Genomic DNA, 17,770 nt, shown 5'->3' with positions numbered 1-17,770 from the left:
GGGGAAGACGAGGCCGTCCTTTGTTCGAATTAGAGCCCCTAGGAATTGTTTGACTTGGCTGGGTTCTAAGCTGGACTTCTTCTCGTTGATGGAGAAGCCCAGTTGGAACAAGAGGTCTACAGTCTTTTGGGTGTTTGAGAAGCATGACTCGTAAGAATCCCCTGTTATGAGCCAGTCGTCGAGGTAAGGGTATACTGGGATGGATAACCTGCGTAGGTGGGCCACTGCCACTGCCAGTACTTTCGTGAATAACCTTGGTGCAGATGCTATGCCGAAGGGTAGCTCTCTGAACTGGTAGTGTTTGCCCTCTATCATGAACCTGAGGTATTTTCTGTGCGCTGGCAACATTAAAATATGAAAGTATGCATCTTTCATGTCCAGTGGTGTCATGTAATCTCCCTGTGATAGCAGTGGGATCACTTCCTGTAAGGTCAGCATACGAAACTTTTGGGGTTTGACAAACTTGTTTGCTGGGCGCAGATCTAATAAAGGGCGCATGGTTAGATCCTTTTTGGGTACAAGGAAGTACACTGAATAAAAACCTTCCGTTACCCGAGATAGAGGCACAACCTCTATAGCTCCTTTTCCCAGTAGCTGGTCCACTTCTTGGAGAAGGATGGCGAGGTGTTCTGGTGTCATGCGTCGTCCCCTTGGGGGTCTGTATGTTGGGGAACTGTTGAACTCTATACAGTAGACGCGGGCTACGGTGGATAGTACCCAGCGGTCTGATGTTATTCCCTCCCATGCTGGAAGAAAGGATGTTAACCGGCCCCTGACCGGCGATGCATGGGAGGGGACCCGAATCTTCGCGTCACTTGGTGTTGTTGGTGGCTTGGGAGCCTCTAGGGGTGGAACCCCGGCCTCTCCCTTTGCCACGGCGTTGACCTCTTTGATTTTACTGGCCACTATTACTTTGGTAGTTGTTGGCAGAATATTGAAGTTGTTGATTCTGTTGCTGGCATTGGCCACAAAAAGAACGCTTGTTGCCAAATCCCCACCTGTTAGGGGGCTTTGAGATTTGGTCCAAGGTCTTTATAGCATCAAATTCTTTTTTCGCATTTTCCAGTGCGTCGTCCACTGCCTTTCCAAAGAGGTTAGACTCTTCAATAGGCTTGTTAATGAGCGCCGCTTGCGTTTCCGCCTTAAACCTGGAATTGCGAAGCCAGACGTGGCGCTTGAGCAGAATTCCCTGTACCAAAGCGCGGCCAGCTGTTTCCGCTGCATCGAGGGTATTCTTAACGATGCATTGGTTGACCAGAGACCCTTCATTAACTGTAGCCAGCAATCTAGTTTTTAGGAGTTCAGGGACTTCCTCGATGTCCTGCTTAAGCTTTCCCCATTGCGCATCAGCGTAGCTTGCCAGCAATGTGTTATTATTGGCAATTCTAGTTGAGAACGCTGCCGAGGTGGTAATTCTTTTGGCTAGGGCATAAAGCTTTTTCCCCTCTTTATCCGGGGGTGCCTCGCTGGTAGACAGTGGAACCCCAGCCCTTTTTCTAGTGTTAGTCACCACTAAGGAGTCCGGGATTGAGTGACCCTTAATATATAGTGGGTCTGATTGAGAGGGTGAGAACAATTTTTTCGATTCTTGGATTAACCCCTCTTACTAGTGCAGGGGTGGCCAGTGAAGGGTTGATTCGTCTCTTAACAGAGGCGAGTATTGGAATTGGTTGGCTGGTGGGGGGTTTTTCTTTGATAATCCTTTCCACGAAGTCATTGTCTGGGGTGACCTCCCCAGTTTCGACCTCAAAATGTGCTGCTGCCTTCCTCAGCAGCGCGTTAAAGGTGGGCTGATCGTCAACAGGCGAAGGGTTCCTAACTGGTGTGGTCTGAGGAGACCTGATGTCTATAATGTCTGGCTCTGTAGACCCTGATGGTGACTGCCAGGGATTTGGATCACCCTCACCTGGGTCTTCTTCGTACCCTTCCTCACTTATGTTAGTGTCCTCATGGAAGCCTTCTCCCTCTTGTTGGTTTTCATCATTAATGAACTCCTCTCCTTCCTGGAAGTGAGTGTCCTCTTCGGTGAGGTCGTAAGAGTTCATATCCTCCTGAAAGGGGTTATAGAACAACTTCGGGTATTTAGCCCTTGGACTTTCTAGGAGTACCTCCCTAGGTCTTTTAGGTGTCCTATTTTCTGGAATGGCCATGAATCTGTCTAACTTGTCCATACAGGACTGGAACTTCTCTATGGTCCACTGAGGTAGGCCAGAGCAGTCTGGGAGTGAAAAAGGAGTTTCTTCTCCTTGTATTCGCCTAGATCTGTCCCATAGCGTCGAAGATAAGGTGCCTTCGCCTTCTGAGAAGTGTTCTGGCAGGCTAGGGCTTTCCGTCGACGGTGGGAGCTGTCCCAGCCTACTTTCCGGCGCCTTCGGCGTTTCTTTGGCCTTGTGCGCGGTTTTCGGCGTGTCACTTGTCGTCCGTCTCTGGCCGTCCTTAGAAGATCATTCTGTCTGCCGAGGGATCGCTTGCTGTCGCGCTAGGTACCGCCGAGTCTTTACTGGCAACGTGCGCACTCTTACGAGGCGCGTCGCCGCCTGAGGGTTTGGGGTTAGCGCCCTTATTTCCAGACTGCCCGGTCGCCTGTCGTGGGAGCGGTGCGGGGAGGGCTGGCGACCCTTATGGTCGGCGGAAGACGCCAGTGGGCCCGGCGCCTCCGTTGGCACTATGGCTGCCTTCGTCTTCGACGAATGCGTGCCGTGGCGTATGTGTTTATGAGATTTCTTGTATGCGTCCTTGTCGCTGGGGTGTTCATCCCCATAAGCTGGGCGTGAGCCGGGCTTGTCGGGGCCGGGGACGGACGAAGAGGAGCGAGAACGCTCCCTCGAGAGGTCTACAACCTCCGTTACGGAGGCCATGTAATCACTGTCCTCGTCACATTCGGCGGCGGTGGCAGCGGGCGAGGAATCTGACCTAGACATGGCGTAGGCCGCCCACCTTTTGACCCTGCGGTCCTTTATCGTTTTGGGCTTAAGTAACTTACAGGCCGCACAGCCGTCCTCCTTGTGATCGAGGGGCAAGCAACAGTTGCATCATTTGTGCTTGTCCTTCCAGTTATATTTGCCTTTGCAAAGTGGGCAAAACCTAAAGGGTGTCCTCTCCATAGTTGAGGGCAAGAAGTGTGATTACGACCTCGAAAGAGAGGGAGGGGAAAGAGAAAGGCATTCTCGGAGTGAAAAGAAAAGATCACACAACCTCACTCTCCCTACTGTGTAAGGCCGGCGAGGCCAGGCCACGTGTTCGGCGACGCCGAAGGATCTCCTCCGCTCGTCCTTCCATCGAAGATCTTGCTCGGCGGAGAAACAGCTTGCAGCTTCATCGAGGGAGGGATCTATGTGTTAGATATTAATAATAATAAACGACCAAGGGTCGAAGAAATAATTTTGCAATGTCTCTCGAGGAGCTCCGCATAGAGGCGACCAATAACTGGGTGGAAAAAAACAATCTGAGGGACCTCGACGCGTGAGGGATTATGGGTACAACGCACGTCACTATAGGGATAGTGTTACAGACACGCCTTGTCGACGTCCCCTTTTCGACTACGAAAAACAAAATGCAATACTCCGCAGTGACCACTGGATGTCGGACTATGCACAGAATGTGATTCTAAGCAGATTAACAAACATCAGAAACTAGAGTTATCCAGGGGTGCAGCAGCACAGACCTATCCCACCTACGGGAACATTCCTGGGGCCCCTGCCTTCTTCTGGCGGCTACAGTTCTTGAAAACTCAGGGCCCAGCCACAGCCATGCTGCCACTCCAGGGACCTTCCTCCAGCCACCACCTATTCTGCGCCAGAGGAACCAGTGCTGGATGCAAACTGAGGTCCAGAAAATAAATAAATCCGTACAGGCAACAGTGACACTGGGAGCGGAAGCATCCTCGTTCTTGGCGGATAGGGGGTTGCGAGATGACAGTATTCTCTGCTCTCCGGCAGCAATAAGCAAAATCTCACAGTATGGGACTTTTGCTTGATTACTGCTGCGAGAGCAGAGTTAACTGAAACACAGGAGGCTGGTTTTTTTGAGAAAAAGGATGCCTCCTAGTCTGGACTTTGAGCATCATTTGCAGAAAGGTTTACATGGGAACTTTAAAAAAAATAGTTTTAATATATGTTTTTTATCATGGGCAATCTTTTTAAACAATACCATTTTTGAGTGAACTACCCCTTTCATGCAGTGTAACTAGGCAAAATGTGATGCTTTAACAGTAAAATATTTTCTATAGATGCTGCATAAAAGATAGCGAAAATGAAAATCGTAAAATCGAAAAGTAAAAAACAACTACGACACAATGTAGAAGTCAGGTGAAAGATCTGTTTTAAACTGAAAACTCAAGTAAACAGGTAATATTCCAGGGAAACCAATTAGGAATGTTTCAGTACATTAGCACCGACAATGTGTTAAAGAAAACCCTGCTCCCCTTTACTCAAACAACATGCTCTTACTTCCTCAATGTCCGTACAGTGTGACCCGTTGCCCTGGAAGCCCGGTGGGCAGGGCCCGCAGCGATACCCCGGATACTCATATGTCTCCATGCAGTCCACCCCGGGGAAGCAGGGGCTCGGCTTGCACCGGGAACGGTGTTCGTGAAAACCTGCAGGACAAACAGCAAGTGTGTTAGTGAGTCAGAAATACTCTGCAGCACTGGGTACAGCACTGATGAGTTCGAGTGGAAAGCTGCCTAGTACTCACCGCAAGACTGGCACTCCATGATTGTGTTTCTGATGAGCGACATCTCTTTTACCTGCAAGAGGCAATGCACAGTCAGGAAGCAGCATTAAGTGTGAACTGGGTCATGAAGAGCACGCAGGGCTTTAAGTGGGCCCGGGCAGAGCCCCAGCAGTCTCCAACCTCTGCTCCTAAAGCCTGGACTCACTCTGTCACAGATAAGCAGCCCACGTGATTTCTCCCAAGGGGCAATGAGTGATTAGTTACAAGCTCTGGGCTGTGAATCATTTGGGGGAATTAGATGTTGTCCTACCCAAGCAGGACAGCCCAAATTGCCCATTCATAAACTGTCACTGCCCAAATAAGTACATATGGCTTGAGGTTTGTGACAAATGAAATAAGCACCAAGCCCAGCTTTTTTTTGTTCCCAAAATGCTCGCTGACTTTATGCAAATAGCTAGGAAACCACATCGATGCAATTTGTGTCCTCCCCTTTCTCATAAAAGATGTATTTACAGAATGAGAGTGATTGACTTTCTTATTGTATTGTTTATATACTGAGTGAGTGCTTCATTTGCAATTCATTTATAAAATGCCGTCTGGATGCAAACAATACCATTTGAGACCATACCCAAAGTACATGTTTTCAGGGTCTCGTGGTGTATTGTTTTGTGGCAAGCGGTGTCCCTTTAGGCCACGTCCATCAATATGTTGGCCACGCCCATGATTCTGGTTACACCCCCTTGATTTTGCATCCCACTTAAAGCATTGAGGACATGATTAGTGCAGTGACAACCACTGTTGTAAACCGTGTAATGACAGGCGCGGACAGAGCAATGAAGAAAGCGGGCAGTGCACCGGTTTGGGGGAAGAACTGAGTCCCAGTAAATTGGACACAAGATCAAGAACTAGAGTCAGGAGCCAACACTACCTTCCAAACAAATAACTGCCAGAAAAGGTAGTGCTTGATATGAGGCTGAATCTGCCTCGTGCATGGCAGCCATGCAGAAAAAGACGAGTGTGACTCAGCCCCACCTGTGCTTGCCTTTTCGAAGCAGGCAAGCCTGACATGTAACTGGCTGTCGCACGTCTCCTGGCCCCCTGAGGCGGCAATCCCAGACACACAAGGAACTCTGCCTGAGTCCTGCCATTCATGCTGACACCGGCTCTCATAACATGGGAGCAAGTCTGGCCCTATCGCTAATGGCCTTTCAGAGCCAGGCGAGTGAGTATACACTCACTCCTTACAGGGAAGTGGCGACATTAGTTTGCAGCCCAAAAAATAACCAGAAAAAAGTCAAAAGTGATATCCCACTATCCCTGTAGAATTGTGAAAAACTCAAAACACAGTCATATCTCTTCACAAAAAAGAGCAAGTACATCCCTGAACTAGTCCACCCCTAAAGTGCCAGTGCATACTCCAACACATTACACAGTACATTAAAAAAATCATACTTTGACCGAGACTCCGTCCGGTCAATGTAAAGTGCATACTGGTCAAACATGAGTATAAAACATAATGTAATGCTAATTTTTAGTTCCAATAATTATTTCACATTCATTTGTAACATTCTCCTAGTAGAACTAATCAACTATAACCCCAGGCGTCACAGTAAACCACAGGAGAGAATGGTTGACGTCACAAACTAAATTGAACTCTAGATATACCCTGAAGAAGACGTTTGTGAAGGAAAATACATCAAAACGTCAGATGTAACGTCGACCATTCCCCCCTGTGAGGCCTGGGGTTATAGCCCTATAGCACTTTAGTTCTACTAGGAGAATGTTACAAATGAATGTGAAATATGTAGGGTAACTAAAAATTAGATTGAATTATGGAACATTCATTTGTCATGTTTATTGGAAGTCCTCGGTTCCTGTGATTTGGAGGATAACTTTGGTATACTCTCTACGCACCACAGCAAAGGGTTGCAGCGAGCAGGGATATCCTCGGCTGCAGTCCTTCGCGAGTGAGCAACCCACAGACACCACGGACACGAGCGAGCTACTCACCTGGTCTCGGATGTCTTCTCTCAGCTCCGTCATCACCTGGTTCAGCAGGGCCAGTTGCGTCACCAAAGCCTTGGTCTGTGCACCTGAGCAGATGGAACACAAAGGCTTTTGGCACTCAGATTCTGTGCTCAACAACACCCGCACCCCCGCTAACCAACATTTTCATAACGTGGTTGATAACTCATGATAGCACATTGCGACATTCTGAAAAGTCGTTCACTGTGAACGATTAACACTGATCGACTTCCCAATCAGAGCTCACAGCACTCCCTCTCTTTGACTCAGGGACACACTGACAACAGCTCCCCAACGTTTAGCTCCTGAAGCGATAACACTGTGTTAATAGCGTTAATGACCCAGGGATCGGACATTATTGCTTGGGATAATTGGCCTTCCAGATTTATAGCCCTCACCTTCGGGACCATAATTCACCATGGCCAACCAGGCTTACACTATATATAAAGCTTCATTATTGTTGTGTCAAGAATCAATTCAGTTGAAAATCTGTGCTTATCACTAACTGGACTGGCCAATAGGGCAATAGGCCCATGGCCGAACAAAAAATACCAAATGCTGGTGTGGGCCTGTTTTTTTGGTAAAAGTGGGCCACTGGCTTTGCCAATTTGGGCCTGTTTGATGAGTTAATTCACTCTGAGGCTAATAGTTTTGACCAGTGTTGCTGAGTACATATTCTTTAAAATGCACAATTTGCATCACACTTCATCAAACAACTTGGTTCCTATTCAAACAGTGTCACAAAAGGAATGAAAAGTCATTTGCAACTGTGGGCCACTTTTTCATTGGTGCCCGAGACAATTGTATGGCCCAGTCCGACACACATTTTGCACATATTGTTCCTGTGCATTTCGTTGGAAAGTTCACAGGTTTTTTATTTTTTTCCGTGCCCCGTGTCCCCTCCGCAGCAGAGGCAGAGGGAGGAGAGGAAGGGGAGGGGGGTGTGGGCGGGCAGGGAGGCGGGAAGGGAGAGGAGGACCAGGAAATGGGAGGGGGGAGCAGGCACACAATGCGCTCAGAGCGCGAAGCAAAAAATTCAAATTTGAACAAAAATCCACTCACAGAGGCCCGCAAGGGCCAGGCAGGGCTTCCTTGGCCTGCAGTTCCCTCAGGGCTACCGGCGACCGCTCTCCCACGCTCCGCTGAACAAAGAAGCGAGCAGGGGGAGCGACCGTCGAGTAGGCCAGAAGGGAACCAGCCAGACAGCCAATCAGAGGGGGGTTTGGCGGGCAGGGAGGCGGGAAGGGAGAGGAGGACCAGGAAATGGGAGGGGGGAGCAGGCACAACAACGCGCTCAGAGCGTGAAGCAAAAAATTCAAATTTGAACACAAATCTTCTCACGGAGGCCCGCAAGGGCCAGGCAGGGCTTCCTTGGCCTGCAGTTCCCTCAGGGCTACCGGCGACCACTCTCCCACGCTCCGCTGAACAAAGAAGCGAGCAGGGGGAGCGGCCGTCGAGTAGGCCAGAAGGGAACCAGCCAGACAGCCAATCAGAGGGTGGGGTGGGCGGGCAGGGAGGCGGGAAGGGAGAGGAGGACCAGGAAATGGGAGGGGGGAGCAGGCACAACAACGGGCTCAGAGCGCAAAGCAAAAAAAAATCAAATTTGAACACAAATCCACTCACGGAGGCCCGCAAGGGCCAGGCAGGGCTTCCTTGGCCTGCAGTTCCCTCAGGGCTACCGGCGACCGCTCTCCCACGCTCTGCTGAACAAAGAAGCGAGCAGGGGGAGCGGCCGTCGAGGAGGCCAGAAGGGAACCAGCCAGACGTCACAGTGCACCCAGCAGTTCAACACCCATAAATGTATGGCTTGTTCCCGGTAGAGCATAGGGCTGTGTTCTATTTATTAGTTTACAATTATTATTGTGCACCGACCAGGCTAGTGGAGTCATCCGAAAATTCTAAAGTACTTGGGTCCAATGCCATACAATAACATGCCATCTGATTGATGCATTCAGCATTAATGCATGGGCACATTAAATATTGCTGGACAGGGCATGTTACGAGAACTCGCTCCAACACAACAGAGTGAAGCAATGCAGGCGCGTGGCTCCTGCACACCACTGTCAGAGTCCACACCCATCACTTGGCACCAGATACGAGGAAAAGGACTTTGATTGCAATGCCAGTGTTCCTCTATAAGCATAGGATGCCCTGTTGACATGAGCGCACTGTATAAAACAAGTCCCTGAAGACTCATGTTACCTGGTCATCCTGTTACTCCCTCTCCACCCATCCCCCACCCACCTATGCACTTCGTCTCTAGGGGACGATAATGTATGTCGGGAGGCTCCAGGTGAGATTTCAAGCAGGTGCATTTCATTATCTTCTTTAAGGAAGTAGTCAATGGCACTGCGTCAGCTGCAAGCATACTGGTCTTGCAGGCGTATTAGCCGAAAAGACTGGGAACAAAATCCTGAATGCCTGTCTAGTGCGCATTCGACATGGTCGAAAACTTCGAATCCCATAATGCCGAACAAGGGGAGCAGGGGTTGCGGGGGTGTCCCCCGCTCCTCTATTTCGCCATTATGGGTTCAGAGGTTGCGGGGGTGTCCCCCTCATTACATTGGAAATCGAGGGACAAATGTCATTTCAGTGCGTTCGGCATTTTCGAAATACAAAGCTTTCAGCTTCACAGTATTGAGCCGCGCTGTTGTCGGCTTCGATGTTATAATGTAGATCCTTTCCAGCATGGCGGCTTGTCCACGCGCCTGCTGATACCGGTGCTGAAAATAATAATGGGGATGGGGCAGCATGTGCAATTAGCACTGTATGTATGTTGGGTGTAACACAGGCGGTGTATAGAGCAAAAGGTGTTCGTGAAGAAGTAGGGTGCCCATGATCGGTTGATTGATAGTTTTTGGCAGGTCTATTTTTTTTTTTTGTTGCATTTTTAAAGCGCTCACACAGCCCCAGGTGATCGAGGCGCTGTAACATGAATATGTTTCTTAGTTGCGCATTCATAACGCTCTTAAGACCCGGAGGTTTCTAAGCGCGGATGCAGGGATCAAACCTGTGTTGTTTTGTGTCGTCTTGTTTCCAAGGCGAGCACCTTGCAGCTGAGCTATCCTCCCGGGCTATGTACTTTTTTTGAAGTACAAGGGAAGTTCAAGGGAAGTTGAAGCGGTGTGGCTGAACGCAGAGAACATACTCCTGCCTGATCATTACTCACTATTTTTTGACAGAAGTATCGTTAACCATTAATTTTTTGTTGGGATTGTAGTTGCTCCCAATTCTTGCGGTGTGAGTTTCATTCTTTTTTTTAAAATCTTTTTTGTTAGGATTATTATTTCTATTTTAGGGAATAACATTGTCCCATTATCCTCCTTAATCTGCATTCAAGGTAAAAGCAGTGCTGATTACATTCCTGGTTTTATAATGAGTTTTTTTTCCTTGCACAAATGAATAGTTACAACACTCAGGGTGCACAGTCAGCACAGTGGCTACTTTGATCCACTGACCCCTCTTAACAAATTGGTGTCGCCAAACTCACCCACTGCTCTTGCTCCCCCTCAAATTCAGACCCGCAGAGGCAGTGCGGACTCACCTAAAATGGAGTTCACCATCCCGTTAACTGAAAGGAAAGAAAAAAAACAGTGTCAAAGTGGCACTTGCTACAGAAGAAAAGGTTATTTTCCATAACACATCCCCAGCGTTGGGACTCACCATATATTGGTGCCTTGAATAACCTCTGGTGTGAGAAAAGGCCTTAGCTGACATTGGAAGATTTTCTAAAGCGTATGGACCTATGAAAGATCCAATGTGGGTGTTTACTTCTGATTACATGGAAAGCCCAACGTGACTATAACATCGGCCTTCGGCGGCATCTACATGAAGAACATCTCACACTGGTGGCATTCGCCTTTTCCAACGGAGCGGAGTTACCAATGGCCATACCTAGAGGCGATGCTAGAGGGGGGCTCAGGGCCCAGGGGTCTATAGCCCGGGTCTTTTGGTTGTAGCACCGGATAGAAGCTCAGCGCTATGACCAAAAGGCTAGCTAGTCCCGGGTCCCGACAATCCCGACATTATCGTAACCCGGGATATTTTCCAGACCTAGCAACATCCCTGGCGATACCACAAGAATGTATGCATTCCAATTGCTGTGACTGCTCAGAACTGCACACAGCAATCTTTTAAGTGCAAGCACATTTATTGTAGAAAAACGGTTCCACACAATTCCTTTTAAAATATCTAAACTGAGAAACTAACAAAATGCCTCCCAACGCATTTCGCCCCTTCTTGGAGTGGATTGATGGAACACTCCAAGGCGGTACATCTTCTCACATCCGTTTACAGTTTCGTATTTAAACAGTGTTTTAGTCACATTTATTGAACCAAATATAAGGAAGAAACGCAAGTGAACCAAAAAGTGTGCACAAGAAAAATATCAATTAATGATAGCGTTTAATTAACTATAATGATAAACAACGAATACAATTCTCAACAATGTCTAATTTTGACAGGCCATTGTCATGGATAATGAATTCTTGTGCTTTGTAGGAAACACATACGCATACTGTGGAGTTTTCATTGTTTAACAGGATATAGATGATCATGATAGCATGTTGCTCGTGCTATATTGAGGCGATATTAAACATGGGGGCGGGCCGACCATGTCGGTAACGGCCCGCTGCCCAAGTTAAGGGCCCGAGTGAAGCAAGGGACCATTAACGAGGGCGGCAGCGCTGTTACAGGCAGGGTCGGCGCGCCGGCGAAGTTTTATTATTTAGGCACTCACACCTGTGTAGTTGCCTAAATAAAGAAAGAAACGTGCCCTTGTCGTGCGGCTCCGCGCAGCGCAGTGCTGCTGTCAGTGTAGTCCATCTTCCATGTTATGACTGTGACATCATCAACATGGAAAAGGGACTTCGCTAATAGCAGCACTGCGTGGTGCCGGGCCACGCAATAAAGACAAAGGTATGTTTCTTTTTTGTTTCCTTTAAAAAAAAAGACACTATTAGCACCCGACTAGGAAACTACACGGGTGCTAAGTGGTGAATGGGGAGAGGGGCAGGGAAGGGTAGCCCAGGCAGGTTGGAACATGGCATGTACCATACAGTACAGCCCAAGTTCCAAGCCACCTGAATGAATGCCCAGCGCCCCCTCCCAGGGTGCTAATGAAAACAACGTATAATGCAGCATTAACTAAATGCGACAGGCTATCTGCTCATATTATGCAGAGTTGCCAGCGGTCTGTACAAACGTGCCTAATTTGAAGATTCAAAACTCTCTCTTTTTCTCTCGCTCTCTCTTTATCTCTCCCTCTTTTTCTATCTCTCTCCCCCCTCTGTCTCTTTTTCATTACACAGATCTTCATGTTGAAGCGTGTGTGTGTCTGTGTGTGTGGTTGAGCGACTCCCCTCAGTGGAAAGTCACTACCACATGGAAGCAAATGAGGATGGTTTATTTGCGATTCTTATTGCAATTTCAGGTAGTCTGAAGCACAGAAGCAGTAGGAAAGAAAGCTCCATCTTTGGGAATCTGTGAGGATTTCATTCTTGCCACTTACTACTGGAGAGCCTTGACCGCCTTTGAGAGGAAAGGTCAAGGCATTGTCTAGGGGAAACCTTTACCACACTAGACACTTTGCCTGGTGCCCGTGCTTCACACTTTCCCCCCCTCAAAAGAGATCTCTGGGGACCACTGCATCTTCACGAAAGAAATTCACGACAACAACTGATCCAAACAAGTTCCAGATTCACACCTTTATGAAACTAAAATAACTCTGTCCTGCCCTTATCTGCTCCATATTCCCCATCGAAGGTGCTTTCGGCTAAACTCCTGGAGGGGATACAAGCCACACCAGGAGAGAGCGAGCCAACCTCGACATCGACATATCAGTCACAACCAATACGTGATAATGATGTGTTATTTATATAGCGCCTTTATCCAAAGCACTTTACAGAGCACATATTTACATACAATATCACCCAAACCGAAGTTGGTACTCATTTATTGACCTCGGAAGGATGAAAGGCTGAGTTGGCCTTGCCGGGATTCAAACCGGCTACTTGCAGATCACGCTCAGATCGTAGCAGGGAGCGCTCAACCCACTGAGCTATCTTGTCAGGCATGTGTTCCCTGGCATTGAACACATCATAACAAATCCTTTACCAAAAAGGTTATTCTGCTCTCAGAGGTTGAGCGGCCTAAAGGGAAATTGGAGCTTCTCAACTGTGGTATTGTTAGGGAGTTATTTCTAAAGTCCATACAATAAGACTCTCTACTTGGCAGTACAGAGCTCCAACCTCTACTATGAGTCTGTACCACTCAAGGTAATGGCTGCTATGGCACAGCAGCCAGGCTTATCTTAGAAGGGGATGAAGGCCGTAGGAAGGTACTAAGAACTTGTAGCATACATACAGTCCAAAGAAACACCTACACATTCTAGAGTTATATACAAAATACCGGTTTATTATATATATATTTCTGAGGCTTGTGGAATCTGCTTAGATCACATGCTGTGCATAGGCCGACATCGAGTGGAAGCTGCGGAGTATTACAGTTTGTTTTTCGAAACTCGAAAATGGGCGTCGACACAGGGCGTGCCAGTAATACTATCCCTAGTGTGACGTCCACTGTACCCATGATCCCTCACGCGTCTAGGACCCTCAGATTGTTTTTTTCCGCCATGCTGGTTGGAAGCACTGAGCGGAGTTCCCTGACTTAGTCAGATTTTGCAAATATTGTTAGATATTTCCCCGTTTATTCCACCTATATGTCGAGTCTCCGAACATCGACACTCGACGCCGGATCAGAGAAAATTTGACCGTCGGAATACAGCAATGGATTTGGGCCTCAGAAGTCCTCTGGACTCGGCCCTGCAAGTAGGGAGAGTGGGGGGTGGCACATATCCTACACTCTGATTATTATAGGTACATTACTTATATTCCTACACTCCCAGCCCGCTGCCACAGGGTGCGAATGGAGGGTACCTCTTTTCAATTTTGCCCCAAGTGCAACTCAAGTATCCTTGGGTTGACAGACACGCCACGTGTAACCTCTGCTTGCCGAGGGACCACCCCGAGGTGAATTGCAGAGCGTGCAGTCGGTTTAAACCGAAAACCCTTAAGGACCGTTCGACAAAGCGTTGGGCCCACCACGCCAGGCGACAAGAGGCCATGGCCGCGGAGGGTGCCTTCAGCCATGGCAGCGACGCCGTACTTTCGGACGGCGAGGGCAATGTGGCGCCGATGGACAGCCAAGCGCAAGTCCCCGACCTCGGAAGGTTGTCCAGCAGGGCAGCTATGGGGAAGACCCCCGGCGATACGAGCGCTACCCACACCACTTCCAGCAAACAAAGGTCCAACCGAGACTCGACGCGCGCATCGAGTTCCCGGAAAGAGGCACGTAGAGAACGGTCCACCGAGTCAGTGTCCTCTGGGCGTTCGCGTTCGAGATCGCCTCATGACACCAGGCAACCCTCCACTGTTGCTAAGAGTGCCTCGCACCCCTTAGTGACTGAGGTTCGGTCGTCGGAGGACGACGCCGACCTCTACCCCCAGGCCGCACTCCAGGAGTCGGCGTTTGCAGTCAGCGCGAAGGCTGCTACCGAATCCCTTACACTCTCCAGAGACAGGGACTCTACCCCTGAATTTCGGCGCCAGGCATCGAAAAGCTGTGATAGGGCCCAAAAATCAGGGAAACACTCTTCCACCTGCGGGAAGGGGGGAAAACAACAAAGTAAGCAGTCCCATCCTATTTCCACTCCTAAACTACATTCTACTCCACCTAAACAGACGGACAAGTCTCAGTCTCTTGCCCCTAAGGCCCCTGTTCAGGCCAGTAGGTCTAGTCAGGACAAATCTCAGTCTGTTGTCCCTAAGACCCCTGTTCAAACCAGTAGGACTAGTCAGGATAAAACACGGAAAGCACTCCAGGAAAGAGTTATTCCCAGTTCAAGGGAATGGTCCAGTGATGACATAGACAGAGTAATGTCAAGGATGTCATCATTGGCAGATTTCTACGGCAAAAACCCGGAACACTTTCTCTCTTATACCCCAGAAGGGTCAACTCCCTCAGGCTCTAAGGATCCAATACCCCCAAGTAAGAAGTCCCGGGGTGAAGCACCAACTCAGTCTTCAGACCCCTTCTATACACAGCCCTATTCTCAATATCAGGAACATCCATCCTTTTGTGAGGATCCAGACGTGGGCATGTTCGAAGAACAAACTGGGACAGGCTATTATGGGGATGATGAGGACCAAGAGGAGGAGGAGGACGATGACCCAGATGCATACAGGGTAGATTCCCCGGTAGAGAAAGAGCCCGCGGTTACCGACTCCCCTGTCGACAACCAGCCTCTCCTAAATGAGGTCCTGTCCAGAGCGGCACATCACTTCCACATTGACACCCAAGGTGCTCAGGAAGAGAGGGACTTTGTAGAGGAATTGGTGGGAGAAAAGAGACCTGTTGCTCAGGCCATCCCTATCCTTAAGTCAATACAAAGGAGGATAGATCCTTCCCTTGTTAACCCCAATCTCACTAGGGCAGTAAACCCCAGAATTGAAAAGCTTTTCAGGGCAGCCCAATCTGACCCACTGTACATAAGGGGACATCTCAAACCGGACTCCCTGGTTGTTACAAACACCCGTAAGAGGGCGGGAACACCCTTGTCATCGTCCGAAGCTTCCCCCGACAAGGAGAGCAAGAAGATTTATGGCTTGGGCAGGAAAGTAGCCTCCACTTCCGCCTACCAGGCAAGGATTGCCAACTCCACCACCCTGCTGGCTAGTTACAACTGCCACCAGTGGGAAGAAGTCGCGGCTCTCATAGATTCCGCCCCAGAACCCTTAAAAAGCCAATTGGCACGAGTTTCGGCAGAGGGGAGAGCCGTGTCAGGTTGCATTTTAAAATCAACCTTTGATGCCGCAGATAACGCCGGCAGATTAATTGCTGAAAGCACGGTCATCAAGAGGCATGCTTGACTACGGCAGTCTGGTTTCAAAGCCGAGACCCAAGCATCATTGATAGATAAGCCGGATCTATTGTTTGGAAAGGCGGTCGAGGACGCGCTGAAGAATGCCAAGGACAAGTACGAGACACTCAAGTCCCTAGGGCAATTAACCAACAAACCCCTTAACCAGAGAGGGAATGGCAATTTTCGTCAGCCTTGCTGACAAAACTCCCAAAGAGGCTCAAACTATTCCCAAGGCCAGGGTACTACATGGAACACTAACCAGCAGTCTACCCAGAGTTATGGCAGGGGTAACAAAAGAGGTTGTGGTAGGGGGTAGAGGCAGTCCCAATAAAGGAGGGGGCACGCCTCCACCAAAACAGTGACGCTCCGTTCACGGTCCCTTCTCACGCATCCCCAGTAGGGGGACGCAGTTCCATCTTCACCCAAGCTTGGGAAGGGATCACATCAGACAGATGGGTGCTGTCCACAGTGTCCGCAGGATACTGCATAGAACTCCTAGAGCGTCCCCGAAACCACCCTCCACGACAGAGAATACACTCCTTAGACCACCAGAAGATCCTACTCGAAGAGATCGAAAATCTTCTCGCAAAGGACGCGATAGAACTCGTCCCGGGACACCAGGTAAACAAGGGTATTTATTCAACTTACTTCCTTGTGCCAAAAAAAGATTTGACAATGCGCCCAGTATTGGAGTTACGGCCTGCAAACAAGTATGTCAAGCCCCAAAAACTTTGCATGACTACTCTCCAAGAGGTAATTCCCCTCCTAAAAAAGGGGGATTGCATGGCAGCATTGGATATGAAAGATGCCTATTTCATGTTTCCATGTTCCCAGCGCACAGAAAATATCTGCGCTTCAAGGTGGACAGTCAGCACTACCAGTTCAAGGTACTGCCCTTCGGGATAGCCTCTGCTCCAAGGGTATTCACCAAGGTACTGGCGGTGGCGGCGGCACACCTACGCAGGGTGGCAATCCCAGTTTACCCTTATCTGGACGACTGGCTCATCACGGGGGAGACCCCAGTAATTTGCAGGACAAACATTCAAAGAGCTATCGACCTCTTCTTCGAATTGAGCTTCTCCATAAACGAGAAAAAAATCAAGTCTGGTGCCCAGCACCTCCAAGCAGTTCCTAGGAGCTGTTGTAAATACTCAAGAGGGGTTGGCTTTTCCTTCAGAGGAAAGAATTTGGAATATACTACTGCAAATTCTGCAATATCAATCCGGTCGCCAGATAACAGTACTCAAAGCAATGCGTTTGCTGGGCATGATGGCGTCATGTATTTACCTGGTCCCCCACGCGCGCCTACGGATGCGTCCCATGCAAGAATGGTTGGCGAAACTGTGGTCTCAGGCAAGTGGTCAGTGAGACGATCTAGTGGTCGTTTCGCCAACACTTGTACAAAGCCTCCACTGGTGGACAAGAGACAATTTATCCAAGGGGAAACCCTTTTTATGATCCTGAGATACAGGCGGTAGTCACGACGGACGCATGCTTGACAGGATGGGGAGCTCACCATCTCCACCACACAGCTCAGGGTCTCTGGTCTCACACAGTGGCCAAGAATCACATCAACCTGCTAGAGCTTCTGGCAGTTTTCAGAGCACTTCAAGCGTTCGAGCCCCACCTACTGAACCTGTCGGTGCAGATCCGGACGGACAGCACGACAGCCATGTTCTACCTGAACAAGCAAGGAGGGACTCGTTCGCCAAATCTGTCCAGACTTGCCCAGAAAATTTGGATATGGGCACTCAGACGGAACATCTTTCTGTCATCTCAACATGTTCCAGGGGATCTCAATTCTCTAGCAGACGTTTTGAGCACAGATCCCCTTCCGGAGGAACACGAATGGTGTCTACACAGAGAAATCATAGAAGATCTCTTCTCTCAGTGGGGTTTCCCCACTATAGACCTATTCGCCACAAGCGAAAACAGACAGTGCCCAGGATTCGCATCCAGGTTTCCCCAACCAGACTCCCTGGGGAACGCCCTGTGGATGAACTCGTCAGGGATGTTTGCGTACGCTTTTCCACCAACTCCTCTCATCAGGAAGGTGGTGAACAAGATGAACAGAGAGTCGATGATGCTCGTCCTAGTTGCTCCCACGTGGGCAAGACAACTGTGGTTTCCACACCTACGCAGACGTTCGGT

The 17,770-nt window shown here is 49.1% G+C and overlaps 1 protein-coding gene across 1 annotated transcript in view; it reads right to left on the bottom strand.

Annotated features, from left to right (window-relative positions):
* THBS3 (thrombospondin 3) overlaps positions 1 to 17,770 on the bottom strand; it is a 366,994-nt gene that overhangs the window by 229,156 nt on the left and 120,068 nt on the right. Inside the window, exons 5-8 of the mRNA XM_069650130.1 lie at positions 10,244 to 10,270; positions 6,685 to 6,767; positions 4,696 to 4,747; positions 4,449 to 4,597 (exon numbers count right to left, since the gene is read on the bottom strand). Coding sequence (XP_069506231.1) covers positions 4,449 to 4,597; positions 4,696 to 4,747; positions 6,685 to 6,767; positions 10,244 to 10,270 — 311 coding nt within the window. The remainder of the gene's footprint in view (positions 1 to 4,448; positions 4,598 to 4,695; positions 4,748 to 6,684; positions 6,768 to 10,243; positions 10,271 to 17,770) is intronic.

The sequence above is a fragment of the Ambystoma mexicanum genome, chromosome 1p (assembly GCF_040938575.1).
Source record: "Ambystoma mexicanum isolate Mex_15411 chromosome 1p, UKY_AmexF1_1, whole genome shotgun sequence".
Classification (NCBI taxonomy): domain Eukaryota; kingdom Metazoa; phylum Chordata; class Amphibia; order Caudata; family Ambystomatidae; genus Ambystoma; species Ambystoma mexicanum.
This window is presented reverse-complemented; position numbering and strand designations above follow the sequence as displayed.